The following is a 17,601-nucleotide window of genomic DNA, read 5'->3' as shown; positions in this document are numbered from 1 at the left end:
TTAAGCTGTTAATAAAATCCTGTTTCTTCTGGACGTTTTAATTTACTAGTAGAAGATCAAGCAAAAATATTTTGAAAAACAAAATGAACATCTCTATATTGAATTTTACCTGCATTTTTATCCAGAGGGCTAGCTTAAACATAACCAGTAAGATGCTGCATAATGTATCAAGTTAACTAAGTCATATCAAGTGTCACCACTATATCCACAAAACCAAGTAATTACATCCTTATTTCACTCCCTCCATTAACTCTAAAAATTGAAGTTCTGCTAAGATCTATCTCTAGTAAATTTACCAACACAAATAGCTTCAGTGTTCCTCACCTCCTAGGCCTGGATGTAAACTCTGTGGCCCCTGATTTGGTGGTTGCTGCTGCATCACCATGAAGTTAGGTGGCACGTTTCCCTGTTGAACCATAGGATTCCGACCCGGAGAGCTGACGGGCTGCTGAAATCCCTGGGGAAGTGGGTTATTTTGAGGTGGCCTTGGTCCCATCTGCTGCTGAGTTTGGTTAACCGTTGGGGAGGATGCAGGGGATCCCTGCTGGAAGGAGGAGGGTGAGGAGGCAGGAGACTTGTTGGTGAGGTGGGGCTGCTGCAGGGGGGCTGGGACCCTAGAGGGCCCTCCCTGCAAGCTCTTCATCTGAGGAGCTGTGAACTGGCCTGGGTTGCTCATCTGAGGAAAGTTTGTATGGGCTTGTGAAGCTTGCTGGCTGCCAAAGGGATACGGAGGGGGAGGGTGGGAAGGTGTCTGTACCGTGGCTAAGGATGGTCTTGCCTGGAGTTGCTGTTGCATTGGGCCAGGCAAGGGAGCCTTCTTCCACCCTTGATTTGCAGTCATTGTGCCCAGAGAACTCTGGGCTGGAGGAGGCTGAAGGGCTCCCGAAGGCAGCTGGTTCCAGCCTGGAGGAACAGGCACCTGAGCTGGGGCAGTAAACTGGGGTCGAATTCCCTGTGGCTGCTGCTGCTGATGTTGCTGTGGGGGTCTTGTCTGCAGCTGCTGCTGCTGTGGCTGCTGTTGCTGTGGCTGCGGCTGCAGCTGGGGAAAATTAGCTGGGTTTATCTGTCTGTTCACAGGGACGGGCTGCATTGGGTGGTGCGGGGGAGCTAAAGATCCTGAGGGATGACTTTGCTGCTGTATATGGAGCCCAGAGAGGAGTGGATCCATTGCATCTGTTTAAAGACAGTCAACAAAGCAATAATTAACTTACTGCAACCTAGATCCTTCAGCAATCCTACAGTCTTGGCAATGCTGTCAATATAGAGTAAAATCTTCTGGGATCATTCAATGAAACGTTTGTGAGCACTTGCTATAATGCAAAGCAACTGCCGAGATGACAGAAAGATGAATGTTGTCTAGAAAGAGCTTATGATTCTAAGTGGATATAAGAGCCAAACATAAAATGTGGAGAGCAGTACTCTCCAAAGCATATTCTGAGGAACTATAAGAAAACAAAACAAATACAGAATTCTCGGTCATGGAGTGGCAGGACTAAGTAGGCCAAGGAATAGATTTTTAGGAATAAGAATAATGATAAGAATAATGAGAAATTCTGAGAAGAAATTCTGAGAAGGAAATGATGACTTTCAGCTTGAAGAAACTAGGGCAGATTTTACATAGAAGACAGCATTTAAGCTGCGCAGTTAGGAATCTGGCATCAGAGAGAGGTGAATTTTGTAATGATCTGTGCAGGGAGTTCAGCCTCTTCAATTCTCAAAGATTGGAGGTCAGTACCTGACTGAGAAGCAGGGCGAGGAGTCCTGGGCTGCAGTTCTGAATTGGGGCCTGGTGCCATCATGGAAGATGACACATTTCCACCCTGGGGTATCATAACAGTGGCAGGGCTGGTCATCCTTATTAATCCTAGAGAAAGAAAAAATCCCTAGAATAGAGTACTGGCATTGGCACAATGTTTGTTTTTAATGAAATATTTCAAAAATATAAGAAGGTATGGAAAATTTTTATACCACCATCTACCTTATTTAAATCTACACATTCTACCCTGCCTCCTTCAGATATATATGCAGATACACCAGAAGCTGCCTCCTCCTTCCCAATCTCATTCCATTCCCTCCTTCTTATCTTATATCTGGGGTTAACAGTTCCATGCATGTTTATCTTTCCTACATACATAAACTGCATTACATTTTTTGTATGCTTTTAATCTTTGTATAAGTGACACCGTTCTATATGTATTCTTCTTCAGTTTCCCTTCTCACTTAATATTATTTTCTGAGATTCATCCATCTTGGCTGCTACAATAGTGCCCCATTTTATGGAACTGATAAATCCATTCTCCTGCTGATGAATACTAACTTTTCATCCTTAGAATTTTGCAGTGTCATGTATTTGTCCTGTACTCCACAGACAGGTAAGAGTGTCTTTAGACTATATACTTAAAATTGCTAGGTTTTAAAGTATAAGCACCTTCAATTTTACTAGATATTGGTAAACTGCACTCAAAAGCGGTTATGCCAGTTTATACTCTTACTAGCAGTCTGAGAACTCCTTTTGCTCCACATCTTTCTAATTTCTTTTTATTTAAAAAAATTTTTTTTAAAGTTTTTTTTCAAGTATTTTACTTATTTAGTTGTTTGTTTATTTATTTTTGGCTGATTTGGGTCTTCACTGCTGTGCACGGGCTTTCTCTAGTTGCAGCGAGCGGGGGCTACTCTTCATTGCGGTGCACAGGTTTCTCATTGCGGTGGCTTCTCTTGTTGCGGAGCACAGGCTCTAAGTGCGTGGGCTTCAGTAGTTGTCGTGCGCGGGCTCAGTTGCTCCGTGACATGTGGGATCTTCCTGGACCAGGGGTCGAACCCGTGTCCCCTGCACTGGAAGGCAGATTCTTAACCACTGTACCACCAGGGAAGTCCCTAAAGATTTTTTTGATGTGGACCACTTTTAAAGTCTTTATTGAATTTGCTACAGTATTGCTTCTGTTTTATGCTTTGGTTTTTTGGTCGTGAGGCAAGTGGGATCTTAGCTCCCCAACCAGAGATGGAACCCGCACCCCCTGCATTGGAAGGTGAAGTCTTAACCACTGGACCGCCAGGGAAGTCCCTCTAATTTCTGATACTATTAGACTTTCTAGGATTTAGCATCTGTGCTCGTAAGTGAAAATAGCCTATAATTATCCTCTCTTCCTGTCCTTTAATTTTAGCATCAAGATTAAAACAACTTCAAAATGAGCTGGAAAGTATCTTTCCTCTTTTTCTATGCTCTGAAAGAATATATGTATCTGTCTTTTAAATATTTAGTAAGACTCACCTGTAAAATCATCTGAGCCTGTGGTTATACTAATTGATTCATAGGGAGACAGATTATTTCAATTTCTTAAGTAGTTATAGATTTTTCATTTGATATGTCTTATTAAGTCAGTTTTAAATTATATTTTCCAGAAAACTGTTTCTTTGCCAACGCTTTCAAATTTATTAGCATAAAGTTATTCATGGAATACTCTTCTTTCCATTCTTTTTTAAAATTAAGAGACTCCCCTGGTGGTCCAGTGGTAAAGAATCTGCCTTCCAATGCAGGGGACGTGGGTTCGATCCCTGGTCGGGGAACTAAGATCCCACATGCCGCGGGGCAACTAAGCCCGCGTGCCACAACTACTGAGCTCGTACGCCTCAACGAGAGAGCCCATGTGCGGCAAACTACAGAGCCCATAGGCTCTGCAGCCTGCACGCCACAACTATAGAGAGAAAACCCACACGCCACAACTAGAGAGAAGCCTGCGTGCTGCAACTAGAGAGAAACCCGAGCAGACCGCGCGCCGTAATGGAAAAAAAAAAAGAAAAAGATCCCGTATGCCTCAACAAAGATCCCGTGTGCCGCAACTAAGAACCGACGCAGCAAAAAAAAAATAAGGAAAATAAACAAATAAATATTTTTAAAAATTAAGATATAATTCACATACTATAAAATACACCCTTTAAAGTGTATGCTTTTTTTCTTTCTTGACGTTGCTTGTGCCTCTTTCTTTTTTATTTATTTGTCTTACCAGGATCATCAATTTTAGTTGTCTTTTCAAAGAAATATCTTTTGATTTTGCTGCTCTGTTCCATTGGGTTTTTTAATTCATACTTTACTTATCTCTGCTCTTACCTTTATTATTTCCTTCCTCCTAAATTACTACTTTGCTGTTCTTTTTCTCAATTCTTAAGTCAGACATTTGGCCTGTTAATTTTCAGCTGATGTTCTGCTCTAATATAAGTATCTGAGGGCTCAAATTTTCTTCCAAATGTTGTACCGTCTACATCTCACAAGTTTTGATATGTACCATTCTCATTATTCCCTTCTAAATATTTTCTAATGTCCATAATGATTGCTTTTTAAAAAATCATTGGGTATTTAGAACATGTTTTAAAATTTCTAAAAATATGGGATATTTTAGTTGGTCAGTTTTTTTTTTCTTCTTCTTCTTCTGCTTCTTTTTTTTTGGCCACTGACTTGACTTAATTGCACTGTGGTCAGAGAAAATGATCTGTGTGTTACCAGTATTTGGTATTTACTGAAACCTGCTGTGGGAATAACACATGGTCAATTTATATAAATGTTACTCTTGTAAAGATTAAGAATTCTTGAATTATTAGTGTATGGTTTCTGAATATATCCATTATATCAAACTATTCTAATTATATTATTCAAGCTTTCTTTATCCTTACTAGCTTTTGCTCAATCCATCAATTACTAACCCAGGTGTGTTAAAATCTCCCCTAGGATTTGCTATCTATATGAATTCTGACCATTTTTGCCTCACATATTTTGAGGCTAGGTTATTAAGAACACAAAAGTTTAGCTATCTTCCTGAATTCTTCCTTTTATATTATACAGTGGTCCTTTTTATCCTCAGTAATGCTTTTTATCTGATAAAAATATTGTTATACTCCTTTTTTCTTGGTTAATATTCATCTGGATTCTCTATTTTTCTCTATCCTTTTAACTATGAACTGAGACCTTATGTTTTATATCATTCCTGTAAGAGCACATAGCTAAATCTGAGATTATTATTCAATCTATTAATCACTTTCTTTTTATCAGTGCTTATAATCCATTTGCATTTATTGTTAATTACTGGTATATTTTGGTTTATCACTTTTTGATACCACTGCTTTTTACCCTTCTTTTTCTATGCTGTTTTCCTACTTCTCCTGAATTTTATTGTATTGATTTTTTCATCATGCCCTTCCTTTCTACCCGCCCCCACTACTAGTTTAGAAGCTATACATTCTATTTCTATTATTTTAGTGATATTTTAAAAATGTCAACAGACATATCTGACTTACTGTCTAAAGACCATATATGATCATCATTATTACTAAATAAGTCAATGCTTATTTAGATTTACCCCATGTTTACCAATTATTTAGCTCACCATTCCTTCTTAGCTCTTATTTCTTCCATCTTAGGTTCAATTTTCTTCTTCCTGAAGTACATCCTTGGGCAGTTCAATTAGCAAGGGTCTGTTAATGGTAAATTCTCTTAGTCTCTTTAAAAAGGTCTTTAGTTCATACTACTCTTGATACTATAGCTTTGTTTAAAATTCTGGGCTGTTAATAATTTTCTCATCACTTTGAAAATATTATTCTAATGTTTCATGGCTTCCAATGTTGCCACTGAGAAATTAGCTGTGGGTCTGATAATCTTCCCTTTGTAAATAACTGGTCTTTCATTTTGAGTTGCTTTTAACATTCTCTTTGTTTTTCATGCTCTGTAGTTTTACAATTTTGTGCCTAGATGTGAATTTATTTTTATTTGTAGGGCTCATAATTACTGGACTTCTGAATCTGAGGACTCATGTCTTTCATCAATTCTGGAAAAATTTCAGCCATTCTCTCTTTCACTATTGTCCCTCCTCAATTTCTTTATCTTCTTCTGGAACTCTTTTCAGATACACATTCAACTTTTTCATTTTATCCTTCACTTCTCTTGACCTCTTTCATATTTCCATCTCTTATTGTCTGCTGTATTCTGGGTAATTTCTTCAAACTCACCTTGTAATTCAGCTGTGTCTAATTTGCTGCATAAGTTATTCACTTCAAAAATTTTTAAATTTCTATAAGTTCTGTTTTCCCCCCAAATTCTCTTTGTGTTTTGATAGCGTCTTGTCCTCTTCTTAGAATTTTCATAATTTTAAACATGCTGATATTCCTATTATCTAGAATTCTGGAGGGAGGGACTCTAAATTTTATGAATTTGGAGTAGGCTTTATGAGAAATCTGCAATGGTTTGGGGTGAAAGCTTCAACAATTACTACCACTTTAGGACCACTTAATAACTTAGCTTAGCTGTACCTGGGTCATTTCAATAATACATTAAATGTCCAACATGCATAAGGATAGAGAAGACAATTCTACAAAAACCCTTTCCCCCACTCCTTAGCTAGAGCCCAGACCAAGAGAGACAAGTTTTGCATTTGTCTCCTTGTGCCAGAGAGTGAAAATTTTCTAATCTACATTGTACTGAAAATCCTGGCTTCATGAAGGATTCCTAATTCTAACTTCTTTATGTGGACCCAAGGCAAGGCTTCAAATTTTATCCCTCTTGGCCACTAAAACTCAAATTTCTTAGCCCCTGCAGCATCTCCTCATTTGTTTACTGCTATTCAAATGTTCTTCTTTGACTTCTTTCTTGCCCTGGGGATTTCCCTTACTGTCTTACAAGCTCAGCTGTGCATTAAATGTTATATTTCATCCAGCATTTTCAGGTGTTTTGTAGTTGGGAAAGGGCAATTAGGTAAATGTTTATCTGTTAAAAATGGATTTGTTTGTACTGGTTTGCAGGGCAGAAATTGAGACACAGATGTAGAGAACAAATGTATGGACACCAAGGGGGGAAAGCGGCAGGGGGGTGGGGGTGGAGGTGTGATGAATTGGGAGATTGGGATTGACATGTATACACTGATGTGTATAAAATTGATGACTGATATGAACCTGCTTTATAAAAAAATAAAAAAATAGATAAATAATAAGAACCTGCTGTATAAAAAAAAATTAATTAATAAAAAAAATGCATTTATTTCTGAGGAACCCCAACCCATTTTTCGAAGATGGTAATTAGACAGTGAGAAAGTTCTTAGGAGATAAGAAGAAACAGGTTTTCTTAGTCTACAATCAGCTTCCTATCCTCAGAAATGTTTAAGCACATGCTGGCTACATGCTTAGTAGAGATACTATAGAATACATTCCAGCACTATGTGGGAATCTGGACTAGAGCCATGATTCACAACTGGGAGCAATTTCGTCCCCAAAGGGGTATTTGGAAATGTCTGGAGACAGTTTTGGTTGGAACGACTGGGGGAAAAGGGTGGTGGTGCTACTGGCACCTGATAGGAGGCCAGGGATGCTCCTGAACATCCTACAATGCATAGGACAGCTCCCCACAGGAAAGAATTATCGGTTCAAAACATCAATAGCGACACATGACTAAATGACTAGTATGGTATAATCACTAATCTTGGGATTCTATGAGGCTATGAAAAGAAAATAGGATATGGATTTGGTTTTCATTACGAAAGACTCCTGCTTATCAGCCAACTTTCTGTTGCCAATGCTAAGAGAAGAAAATGGCATTAAGAATAATTTAGTCTAAGACATTCTAGATACACAATTCCAAAGTTATTTATTATTGTTTTAGAGGCTAGTTAAGGTCTCTTTCCCTTGAAAAATTTCTCTGTTTAGTTTAACCAAATGTTAAATTTTGTTTGCATCCACTATCCCAATGGACAACAGAGAAAAAACATTCTTAAAGTATGCTTGGCAGTAAAGAAAGACACCTAGGGGTTAAAATGTTACTGTGACTACAGATCATTACTAACTGATTTTTCCTGAAACTTTATATTGTATATATTATCATAGTGTCCTTCATTAAATACCAGTCTAACCTAATTTCAACCTAAAGCTTCTAAGTTTCCTATGTTGATAATGAACTACCTACACATCACTAAAATTTACACTCACTTTTCAGAGATGGTTAGTAAATATGCCTGCTATTTGCCAGGTACTAGGAGAGCTTGCAATTAGTGTATTGATATTGACTTAAGAGTCCTAATATTTTAAGGCTGGAAGAGATCTATAACATTGTTTCTAGGACATAATTAAATATGTTTACAGCTAACTAAGGCTAGTAAATATTAAGACATCTGGCCAGAAATTGAGACCAGAGCCCAGATTTCCTGAGTCTCATCCTAGGTCTAGTCTTTCTTTCACTAACTATATGCAACTTGGCTAAACTCTGCCCACTCTTCTTCTGGCCCTGGTTCTTCAGTAGTGGCAATAGCGTCACCTATAATCTCTCATCAAGCTGGCTTAACACCAAATGCTCAGACTTCTATGGAGAACTATATCTTTTAACTCCCTACTATAGGTTCCAGGTTGGGTATTTTACATTTGCTATACAGTACTCCAAAACAGCCCAACAACACAGGCCCTGACACATAACAGGAACTCAGTGAATGTTTGCTATATGACTCAGGGCTCATCCATCTTCAAGCATGAGCTCAAAAGATTATAGGCACTACTATCTCATTTTATAGGTGAAGAAACTGTTGCCTGGAGAGTTACAGTGACTAGTTTGAGGTAAACACTAAATGGCAGTGCCAGGATAAAAACCTAGTTCCAATTCTATATGGCCAAGTCTGCAGCTATAGTTCAGAAAAATGGCTTTATAAATTGAGCTTCTCTATTCTGCCGCATTTCTTCAAGAGCTACTGTGGTAGATGGGGAGGTGAATGATTGGGTATAGTTTCAGGTACTTACTCTCCTTCAACCATAGCAGCTGTGCTTTGCTGGCTTATTTGAATAAAAGATCCTGCAGCAGAAAAAGTTTGAAAGCCACTAGTGTTGTGAAAATAGCACTGACCTGGGGAGTTAGAGCTGTGATATTAGCCCACTGCTACTTGACCCAGGGCAAATTGCTTCCTTTCTGTGAACTCCACAGGTTCCTCAGCTTCAAATGAGAGAGCCAACTCAATTCTAATATTCTGTGACTCACAGAATATTGAGTTCAATCTCTAAGAAATTTCAGGACTGCTAAAAAGTTAGCAAAAAATTTATAACTCTCTCAAATTCTAAATACATAAAAACACAATATTCTCCCACATACTTCTGCAGATTACAAATAAGCATGCAAGAACTCTCAGCTCACAGATTCTCAGTCACAGAGAAAGGTGGGAGTTGGAAAGCTACACTATGCTATAAACACCCTGAGGGTAGAAGATGTTTTATTCAGTTGTACTTTCAACACTTAGCATAGGTCCTGTCATACAGTGAAAACTCAATAAATGTTTGCTGCATGGTTCAGGGCTCATCTATCTTTAAGCATAAGCCCAAAAGATCACAAAGACTGTATATGCTCCATGCTCTGTGATTCTGGCCTCCTGAGAGTCTAGATTCACGTCTTGCTTTCCTGAACCAATAAACAGAAATGTGTCAGGAACCCCCACCTATCTTGCAGGACCCAAATGATCATACACTAGCAAATAAAGCCAAAAAAGGAAACTAGTAAAATGTCATACAATTGAGTAGATCTCACCTGGACCACCTGCCATGGGAAATCCCGCCTCCATCCTAACTGAATTTCCGGCTCCCATGGGTCCATTCATTCTCACATCTTGGCCTCGGTTCTGAGCCAAAGCGAGGTTGATAGCACCTTCCCCTGAAAATGATAGTTAGGTTAAAAAGGAAATCATCAGAATAAGATGCAAATTTTGTTTAAAAACAGATATGCGAGAGCTTCAGTTTTATGTGCTTTTGAAGAATTACGGTAAGTTTACCACCACAAAAAGGGTGAGTTCAATACTATATGGGTCTTTCTTCAACCTCACCTGAGCAGGTTCACTTACATGAAGCACAGGGAGAACATAACCAATTCTCACAATACAGCAGACGGACAATCGTTAATGATGTATGCCATCACCAGAGAGCTTGGAACTCTGAATATTTATTTTCAACCAACTCACCTTGAATGTGTGTTTGTTTGTAGGAAGAAAATATTCTCAGAAAGTCTCAAAATCCTAGATTACCTTTTGAGAATTTATGATCAGAAATTAGAAATACGAGTAGGTTTAATGGAGAAAGAACATACGATGGCATGGGGACACTGTGATATTTGTAAGCAAAATACCATTTCCCTTTCAATGACTGCAATATAAATAGATACGCAGCAGAGAACTTCCTGCAATGAAGAGTAGATAGGTTGCTACTAATCTACCTCTGAGACATCTTACGATAAAGACCAACATTTTGGGAAAAAAAAAAAAAAAAAAAAGACCAACATTTTGTATAGGGTTTTTAATGCTTACAAAATTGTATCTCATTTGAACCTCACAATAGCCTGGTAGGTAATGTCACTAGAAGTGTTCCAATTGAGTAGACTCTAAAGTTAGAGGCAATTTAAACCTCACTTGATAAAAAGGTCTCTGAAACAAGTTTTGGGATGCTTCCTTGTGCTTAATCCCAAATTTTGACTACTGTTACTCTGGAAGACAGCACCACCTTGTGGGCAGATAAAAGTATAGCTAGCCTGTGGCTGAAAATTTGAAAGGGTGCATTCACCTTGTTCCTTAACTTAATGTTTTACAGAGCAAGATGATAAAGAAGGAAGCCAATGAGGGCACAGCAGTTTCCTCTGTCTTGTCACTGATCTAGGTCAGCTAGATAAATAGATAAAATATTAAGTATTTTAACCCGGCAGATAGCTTGGTAATAGGGAACAAATATACTACCAATAAGTGACCAATCACCAGGGGCTACAAGATGTTCTAAGTTGCCTATAGGAGTCAGGAAGAAAAGAGAAAAGAAAATACAGATCTTGAGGGTTTCCACTAAAGGGAAAGAACTATTAATACACTAAACTTGCTAAGACATTCTAGGTGGAAATAGTATTGTTCTTCAAATGGACATCAGATCATGTAAATGGCTTGTGGCTGCTATTGACAGCCCAGACGTGGTCCTTGCCTTATCTCTCTAACCTCAACTCACACTACTTTCTCCTTTAATAACAAGGATTCAGCCTCAGTGGCATTTTTTTCACTTTCTTAGGTACACAAACCCACTTTTCACCTCAAGGCCTTTGCACATGTTGTTCTCTCTGCCTAGAACAGTTCTCCTGCACTCTTCACATAAACCAACTTCTCAATTTTCAATGTAATCTTAAGTGTCACATGCACCAAAAGGCCTTCTCCAATCTTCTTATCTAAGGTTAGGTCACCCTTATCAGAACATCTTGTTACTTCTTCAGAGCACATCCCATGTATCAACAGTTACTTATTCATTCACTTATAGTTATTAACAGTTAATTAATAGTTCATTCACTTATAGCTATTAACAGTTAATTAATAGTTATTAACAGTAACCCCCTTTACTCTCACTTTCCTAATTTAGATGATAAATTATATGGCCACCTTAATTATATCCTTTAAACACTGAACAGTGCCTGGTACACAGTAGGCACTCATTAGCTATTTACTGGCTATATGATGAATAGTCATCTTATTACAACCTTACAAAGAATCATAGGCATTTTTCTATACGATAAATGCATTCCTTGAAAACCTCGCAGTCTATAAAAATCTCACACTGAAAACAATAGGTTTTATGGGAAAAACAGTGTTGAGGCAAACTCAAAACCCATGCGGCTTTGTAACCAGAGCGCTAATAAAAACAAAAATTGGTGTAGGCAACATACCCCAAAACAGTAGAATGAAAATGACTGGTTAAAGGTGGGAAATAATGTAGATGAAGTGGAGCTTTAAGCAAGTGGAGCCACCATTAAGGTGGGCACAGGAGAAACTGAAACTTCACAAGCCGAGAGCCATGCAATGCTGAGGGTATACTTCTGGGGAAGGTACCTGAGTGTAACTTCTCATTCTTAATTTTCCTGAAATAAAGCTGAAAGGACTCCCACCTATGTAGTAACAGATCTAAAGGCTTTTTGGCTTTTCTTGTGGACAATTAATCCTTCTATTGCTACTAATCTAACTCCCCTTGCCCGGGGGGGGGGGGAAAAATCACGCATGAATTAAACACAATTTCCACACTATACTACTGTTATTCTCCTATTTGCCACCTGCACGTAAGCTAATCGTTGTCAAGGAAACACACGTAGAGAACACTACTGGCTCTCCAACTTGCTGATGGGGGTTGGCAAACTATGGCCTGTGGGCCAAATCTAGCCTGCTGCCTGTTTATTTAAATAAGTGTTATTGGAACACAGCACATTCATTCATTTACATATTGCCTATGGCTGTTTTTGCACTACTACAGTAGAGCTGAGTTGTCTTGACAGAGATCTTCTGGCCCACAGAGCCAAAAAAATTTATTCTCTGGCCCTTGACACAGACTCCTGCTTTAAATCAGAATGAAGTTACAGAGGAGTCACAAAATGTCCTCAAAAAAGACATCTCCCCAACTCCCTGGCCAAAACTCAAAAGAAGGGTACGGGGAGGATTCTTCAATGGAGAACAGTCTGTTGGGAGGAACAACCTGTCCCTCCAGCCCTGCAGCAGACACCACAACAGTGGCAATACCTTCTCTTACAACTTAAAAGGCATCAGCCCATCACCAGTTTCACAAAAGCAACAGCTGTTGCCACCACTTTCACTCCAGCCTGAACTCCCAGGGAGTGTGGAAAGAGAAAAGGAGATCACCTGGGACACATATGTGTACCCTGAAAGTTAAAGAACTCTTTTTCTGTAATGTGATAATCACTGCCATATGTAAATTTCATAATTTCTTGTAATATATGTTATCTATTTGGCTTCCTTGCTGGTACTTGTATTTTAATTTATGGCTATAACGATAAAGGGGAGTCAGCATCTTACCCTTTTAAGAATCTGTAGGAAGTAGGTATGATTAAGAGAAGAAACTGGTGTTTCCTTTCTCCAGGGGAAAACACTACCACAAAGCCCTTTTAATTCAGGTAAATAGGTAAGAGAGACTATAAAATGTTTGGGGTTTTTAAGAAACTGCTTACATGTTTCTTATAAAAAATAATGTGCTTATGTGCTTATAAAGCATAAACAGCCTATATAGTGTTATTACCAATAGTTATTTGACTTACACTCTTCCCAAAAGTTCATCCTATATCCAACAGATTGCTGTGAATTAATTTTACTTTTCTGAATCCTTTTAGACAATCCAACATTTTTTGAAACAAACTGGTTATTGTTTAAGCCACTATTTCCTTGTTTATAAAATTATGGAATTTACCCCATTTCTCAATCTATATATCTCTAAATAATCTCTCTAAATTATCTGTTTGTTGATATCGCCCCTTCTGGGGCACAGCAGCCTACAATCTTAACTGCATAAAATGTGTCTCACTCCTACGTACAAAATGTTGACCTTTCAGTTACTGAGGTTCAATGGAGCATTTAGGTCCTATGCAAGCACAGGGTCAGGAGGGCTTGGCCCACCAGGGCAAGAGAAGGCTGGAATCACTCACTGGTTGTCACCTTGTTTACATCAACACAGGAGGGGAAAAGAAGGTTTTAGTTCATTGGGCACCAAAAGACAGAATTTCCTTTGTGCTTCCCCATACTTGGTACTTACATCTCTCAGGTTTGTCTCCCTCATCAAGGTCATGAGCTCCTTTTGAGTTTATAATGGCAAAGACCATATTTTATTTATCATTTATTCTGAGGGCTGAAGCAAAGTGTTACTATTATATATGTGCTTCCCTTGCTTTCATTCAACATATGTTTATTAAAGAACTTGAGATGTACAAGCAAGCAAAGATTCAACAGTGAGCGAAACAAGATATGGTCCCTGCCCCTACTGGAGCTTGCAGTCCATGGGGGAACAAAACAATCATCAAATAATTGCTTTAATCAAAGTGTGAGAAAATGATCTGAAGGGGAAAAAAACAGACTTTTGTAAGAGTATGTGAAAAAAGACTCTGACTTAGTCAAGGAGTTCAGAAAACACCTCCTCAAGATTTAAGCTGGAGGGCTTCCCTGGTGGCGCAGTGGTTGAGCGTCAGCTTGCCAATGCAGGGGACTCGGGTTTGAGCCCTGCTCTGGGAAGATCCCACATGCCGCGGAGCAACTGGGCCCGTGAGCCACAACTACTGAGCTCTGCGCGTCTGGAGCCTGTGCTCCGCAACAACAGAGGCCGCGATACTGAGGCCCGCGCACCGCGATGAAGAGTGGCCCCCGCTTGCCGCAACTAGAGAAAGCCCTTGCACAGAAACGAAGACCCAACACAGCTAAAAATAAATAAATAATAAAAATAAAGGAATTCCTTAAAAAAAAAAAAAAAAAGATTTAAGCTGATACTTGAAGGCTGAGTAGGTACAACTAAGGGAAAGGGGAATGGCAGGGAACAATATCCATACAGAGAAGACATCAATGCAAAGGACTCCTGGCAGGAAGAAGAAATGCATATTCAAGGAACCTAAAAGAAAGCTGAGGAGGCTAGAATAGATAGCAAGAAAGAAGGAGGAGAGCTGTAAAAGATAAGGCTAGATGAGAAAGGTAGAGGCCAGACCAGGCAAAGCCTGAGGTCACGATAAGGAGTTTGGTCATTATTCTATGAATAATAGCAAGCCACAGCAGGGTTTTAAGCTGTGTGTGTGTGTGTATACTCCATATTTTCATTTTTAAAAGATCATTCTGTCAAAAACATCTGAAAAATGAATACTGCTACAAAAGGATTGTTCAGGGCCTCCTAGTCTCTGTTAGATAAATAAATACTAAATAAGGCTTATTGGGTGGAAGGAAGCGACTGAAATTAGATATTCTTTAAAAGACAAATCAGTCCTTGGTTAGGGTACCAGTAAAATCAAAGTCTGACAGAATGACAGCCAACATCAGCCAAGGAAATGGAGTCTGAGGCTGTGGATGCTGAAGCATCAGGACCCAACCAGAGCCTCAATTCCTCTTTATCCTAAGGTGCTGTAATGTGAAGCACAGGTGACATGAATTATCTGGCATTCTGAATTCAACTTGAGAGGAACAGACAAAGCAGCACATGCTATATTCTACTGTTCCTATAATCTGGGTCCAGACATGCACCTTCAATCTGAACGGAGAGAATTCCCAGATCCCGAAGCTGCTGGTTGTTGCTCTGAGCCAGGATCCGTAGCCGCTCCGCTGCTTCCCGGGGGATGTTGAATGTCACACGCACGCTGTTCCAGGGCTCTACCTTCTGTACCTTTAGCTTGCTGGATTCTTGGTCGTGAAAGAAAGAGAATAATATCAGTAATCTTTTAGCCATCTGAAGACATGGAATGAACAACAACAACAAAGTAAAAGAACAAGGTAGAATACCAGTATGGAGTAGCTGAGAGAGTTTAAGCTTTGGTATTAGATAGACTTTATTATTATTATTATTTTGTTTTGTTTTTTTAATAAATTTATTTGTTTTATTTATTTATTTATCTATTTATTTATTAATTTTTGGCTGCTTTGGATCTTCGTTGCTGCGTGCAGGCTCTCTCTAGTTGCAGTGAGCGGGGGCTACTCTACGTTGTGGAGCACGGGCTCTAGGCCCACAGGCTTCAGTAGTTGTGGCTCGCGGGCTCTAGAGTGCAAGCTCAGTAGTTGTGGCACACAGGCTTAGTTGCTCCGCGGCATGTGGGATCTTCCCGGACCAGGGCTCAAACCCGTGTCCCCTGCATTGGCAGGCGGATTCTTAACCACTGTGCCACCAGGGAAGCCCAGACTTTAAATTGAATCCCAGCTGTACCACTTAGCACCTGGGTGACCGTGAACAAGTTATTTAACATTTCTGAAACTTACCCTTCTCGTCTCTAAAACCATGAAAAAACTACTTCATGAGATTGTGAGTGTTAAATGAGATAATAATATGCCAAAAATCTAGCACAGGACCTGACACACCATAGGCACTTAATAAAAGGAAAGCAGTAAGATGGAGTAAGGAACATAAGAGAGAAGGGAGAGATAAGTTTAAATTAACAGAATAAGGTCTACTTCTGGACTCAGTTCAATGTATGTGAATTGAGAAGCTAAGAATAGTTAAGTTTCAAATTTCAAGTGAAATTTTATAAAAATTCAACTGGCAGATATGCCAATTGTAAGATATTAGGGAATCTGTAGCTACAATTCACTAAACTTGTTTAAAGAAAGAGCACTAAAAAGGAAAATAGTAGATTCACTTATAAAATGTTAAGCAATTTTACTTCTTCAAACGAAACAATTGAAATTTTAATACTCATATTTAAATTTTCTTTCTCTGTGAAAGATATTCATAGAGAGAGGGAGCAGACATTTCTTCCAATATCCTATAAATGCTTCAATTTAAGGAAGGCTTAAATCTTGATTCTTTATGTCTCTCATTTTTGATCTTTTTCTACTTTAAACAATTTCCACTGAAGCACACCAAACTGAGGAGAAAAGCAACATAAATTTGACAACTACATTTCAGTTAGGATATGAAAACATTACATTTCAGCAAATCTGAAAAGTCAGTGCAAACTTTAGAACATGTTTTTAAATTAAGATGCAAAAGTTAAACTAACTGAGGAGGTAATGTTGTCTGTAATTATATTTCACAGATGAAAAGCAAATCCCAGGTCCAGTTAGATAATAAAAAAACATTTTTTCCCCAACAACCACAGACAAAATAATTTTCTCTTTTGTTATAAACTCAGCTACATTAAATCTCTTGTATCCTCCATTCAATTATACATTCCAGTATTGAGAAAATGGTCATACAGGAATATCTATTCTCAAAATAAGAAATATATATGGATACGGGAAAGTGCCTACATGTTGCCTAAAGCCACTGCCACCTCCAAAACCATTATACGTTATACATTTATCCAGACATGGAGTCCACTTGTTCTTATGTGGAAAAAAGAGACCACTTGCTAAGAGCAGAAGGTTAATACAATCACAGAGATTTAAGAAGGATTATGCAATATTTAGTTCAAGTCTATTTTATAGGTGAGGAAACTGAAGCCCAGAAAGTCTAAGAGATTTGCCCAGAATCCAGTGGCTACCTAGCAGCATCATGGCATCAGAATCCAGCTCTGCTTTTCAGGTCATTTTTCTTTCCATGATATTTATGCATCCAAACAGCAAAAGGTAGGGAGCTTGAGATCCTGGTACCACAGAGTATAGATGCTGCAGAGCTTCTCCCCAATCTGAACAGTACTGGAATCTTATACTTACGTGGTCTAGACAAACGTTAAATTTGCTTATGACATTATCTACTTGTGATAAGCCTGCAGAAAAATCTTTAACTATAACAGTTATATTTTATCAAATTTTTTTAACTTCCATCATATTTGAGAACATCTGACTTAAAATACTTTTTGGATCAAGACTATAACTGATAACCATAAGTCTGAGTTTGCTAATTTATTTAAAAGCCATTAATAAACTAATTCAGCAATTTAAAAACAAAAAAATGTGGATAATTAAGAGCAATGAGTAGGACTTCCCTGGTGGTCCAGTGGTTAAGAATCCGCCTTCCAATGCAGGGGATGCAGGTTTGATCACTGGCTGGGGAACTAAGGTCCCAAATGCCGTGGGGCAACTAAGCCCGCGCACTGCAACTACTGAGCCCGTGTGATCTGGAGCCTGAGCCCCACAACTAGACAGCCTGAGTGCCACAACTACTGAGCCTGCGAGCTCT

General features: G+C 38.8%; 1 protein-coding gene across 9 annotated transcripts in view; it reads right to left on the bottom strand.

Annotated features, from left to right (window-relative positions):
• The window catches only part of NCOA6 (nuclear receptor coactivator 6), a 99,363-nt gene that overhangs the window by 32,396 nt on the left and 49,366 nt on the right, over positions 1 to 17,601 (bottom strand). For all 9 annotated transcript variants that reach the window (XM_068565540.1, XM_068565539.1, XM_068565545.1 and 6 more), the window contains 4 exons: positions 15,015 to 15,170; positions 9,533 to 9,655; positions 1,736 to 1,864; positions 325 to 1,173 (listed from right to left, as the gene is read on the bottom strand). In XM_068565540.1, coding sequence (XP_068421641.1) covers positions 325 to 1,173; positions 1,736 to 1,864; positions 9,533 to 9,655; positions 15,015 to 15,170 — 1,257 coding nt within the window. The remainder of the gene's footprint in view (positions 1 to 324; positions 1,174 to 1,735; positions 1,865 to 9,532; positions 9,656 to 15,014; positions 15,171 to 17,601) is intronic.

Source organism: Eschrichtius robustus, chromosome 16 (genome assembly GCF_028021215.1).
Source record: "Eschrichtius robustus isolate mEscRob2 chromosome 16, mEscRob2.pri, whole genome shotgun sequence".
Classification (NCBI taxonomy): Eukaryota; Metazoa; Chordata; class Mammalia; order Artiodactyla; family Eschrichtiidae; genus Eschrichtius; species Eschrichtius robustus.
Note: the sequence above shows the minus strand (reverse complement) of the source record. Positions and strands in the feature narration are given on the sequence as shown.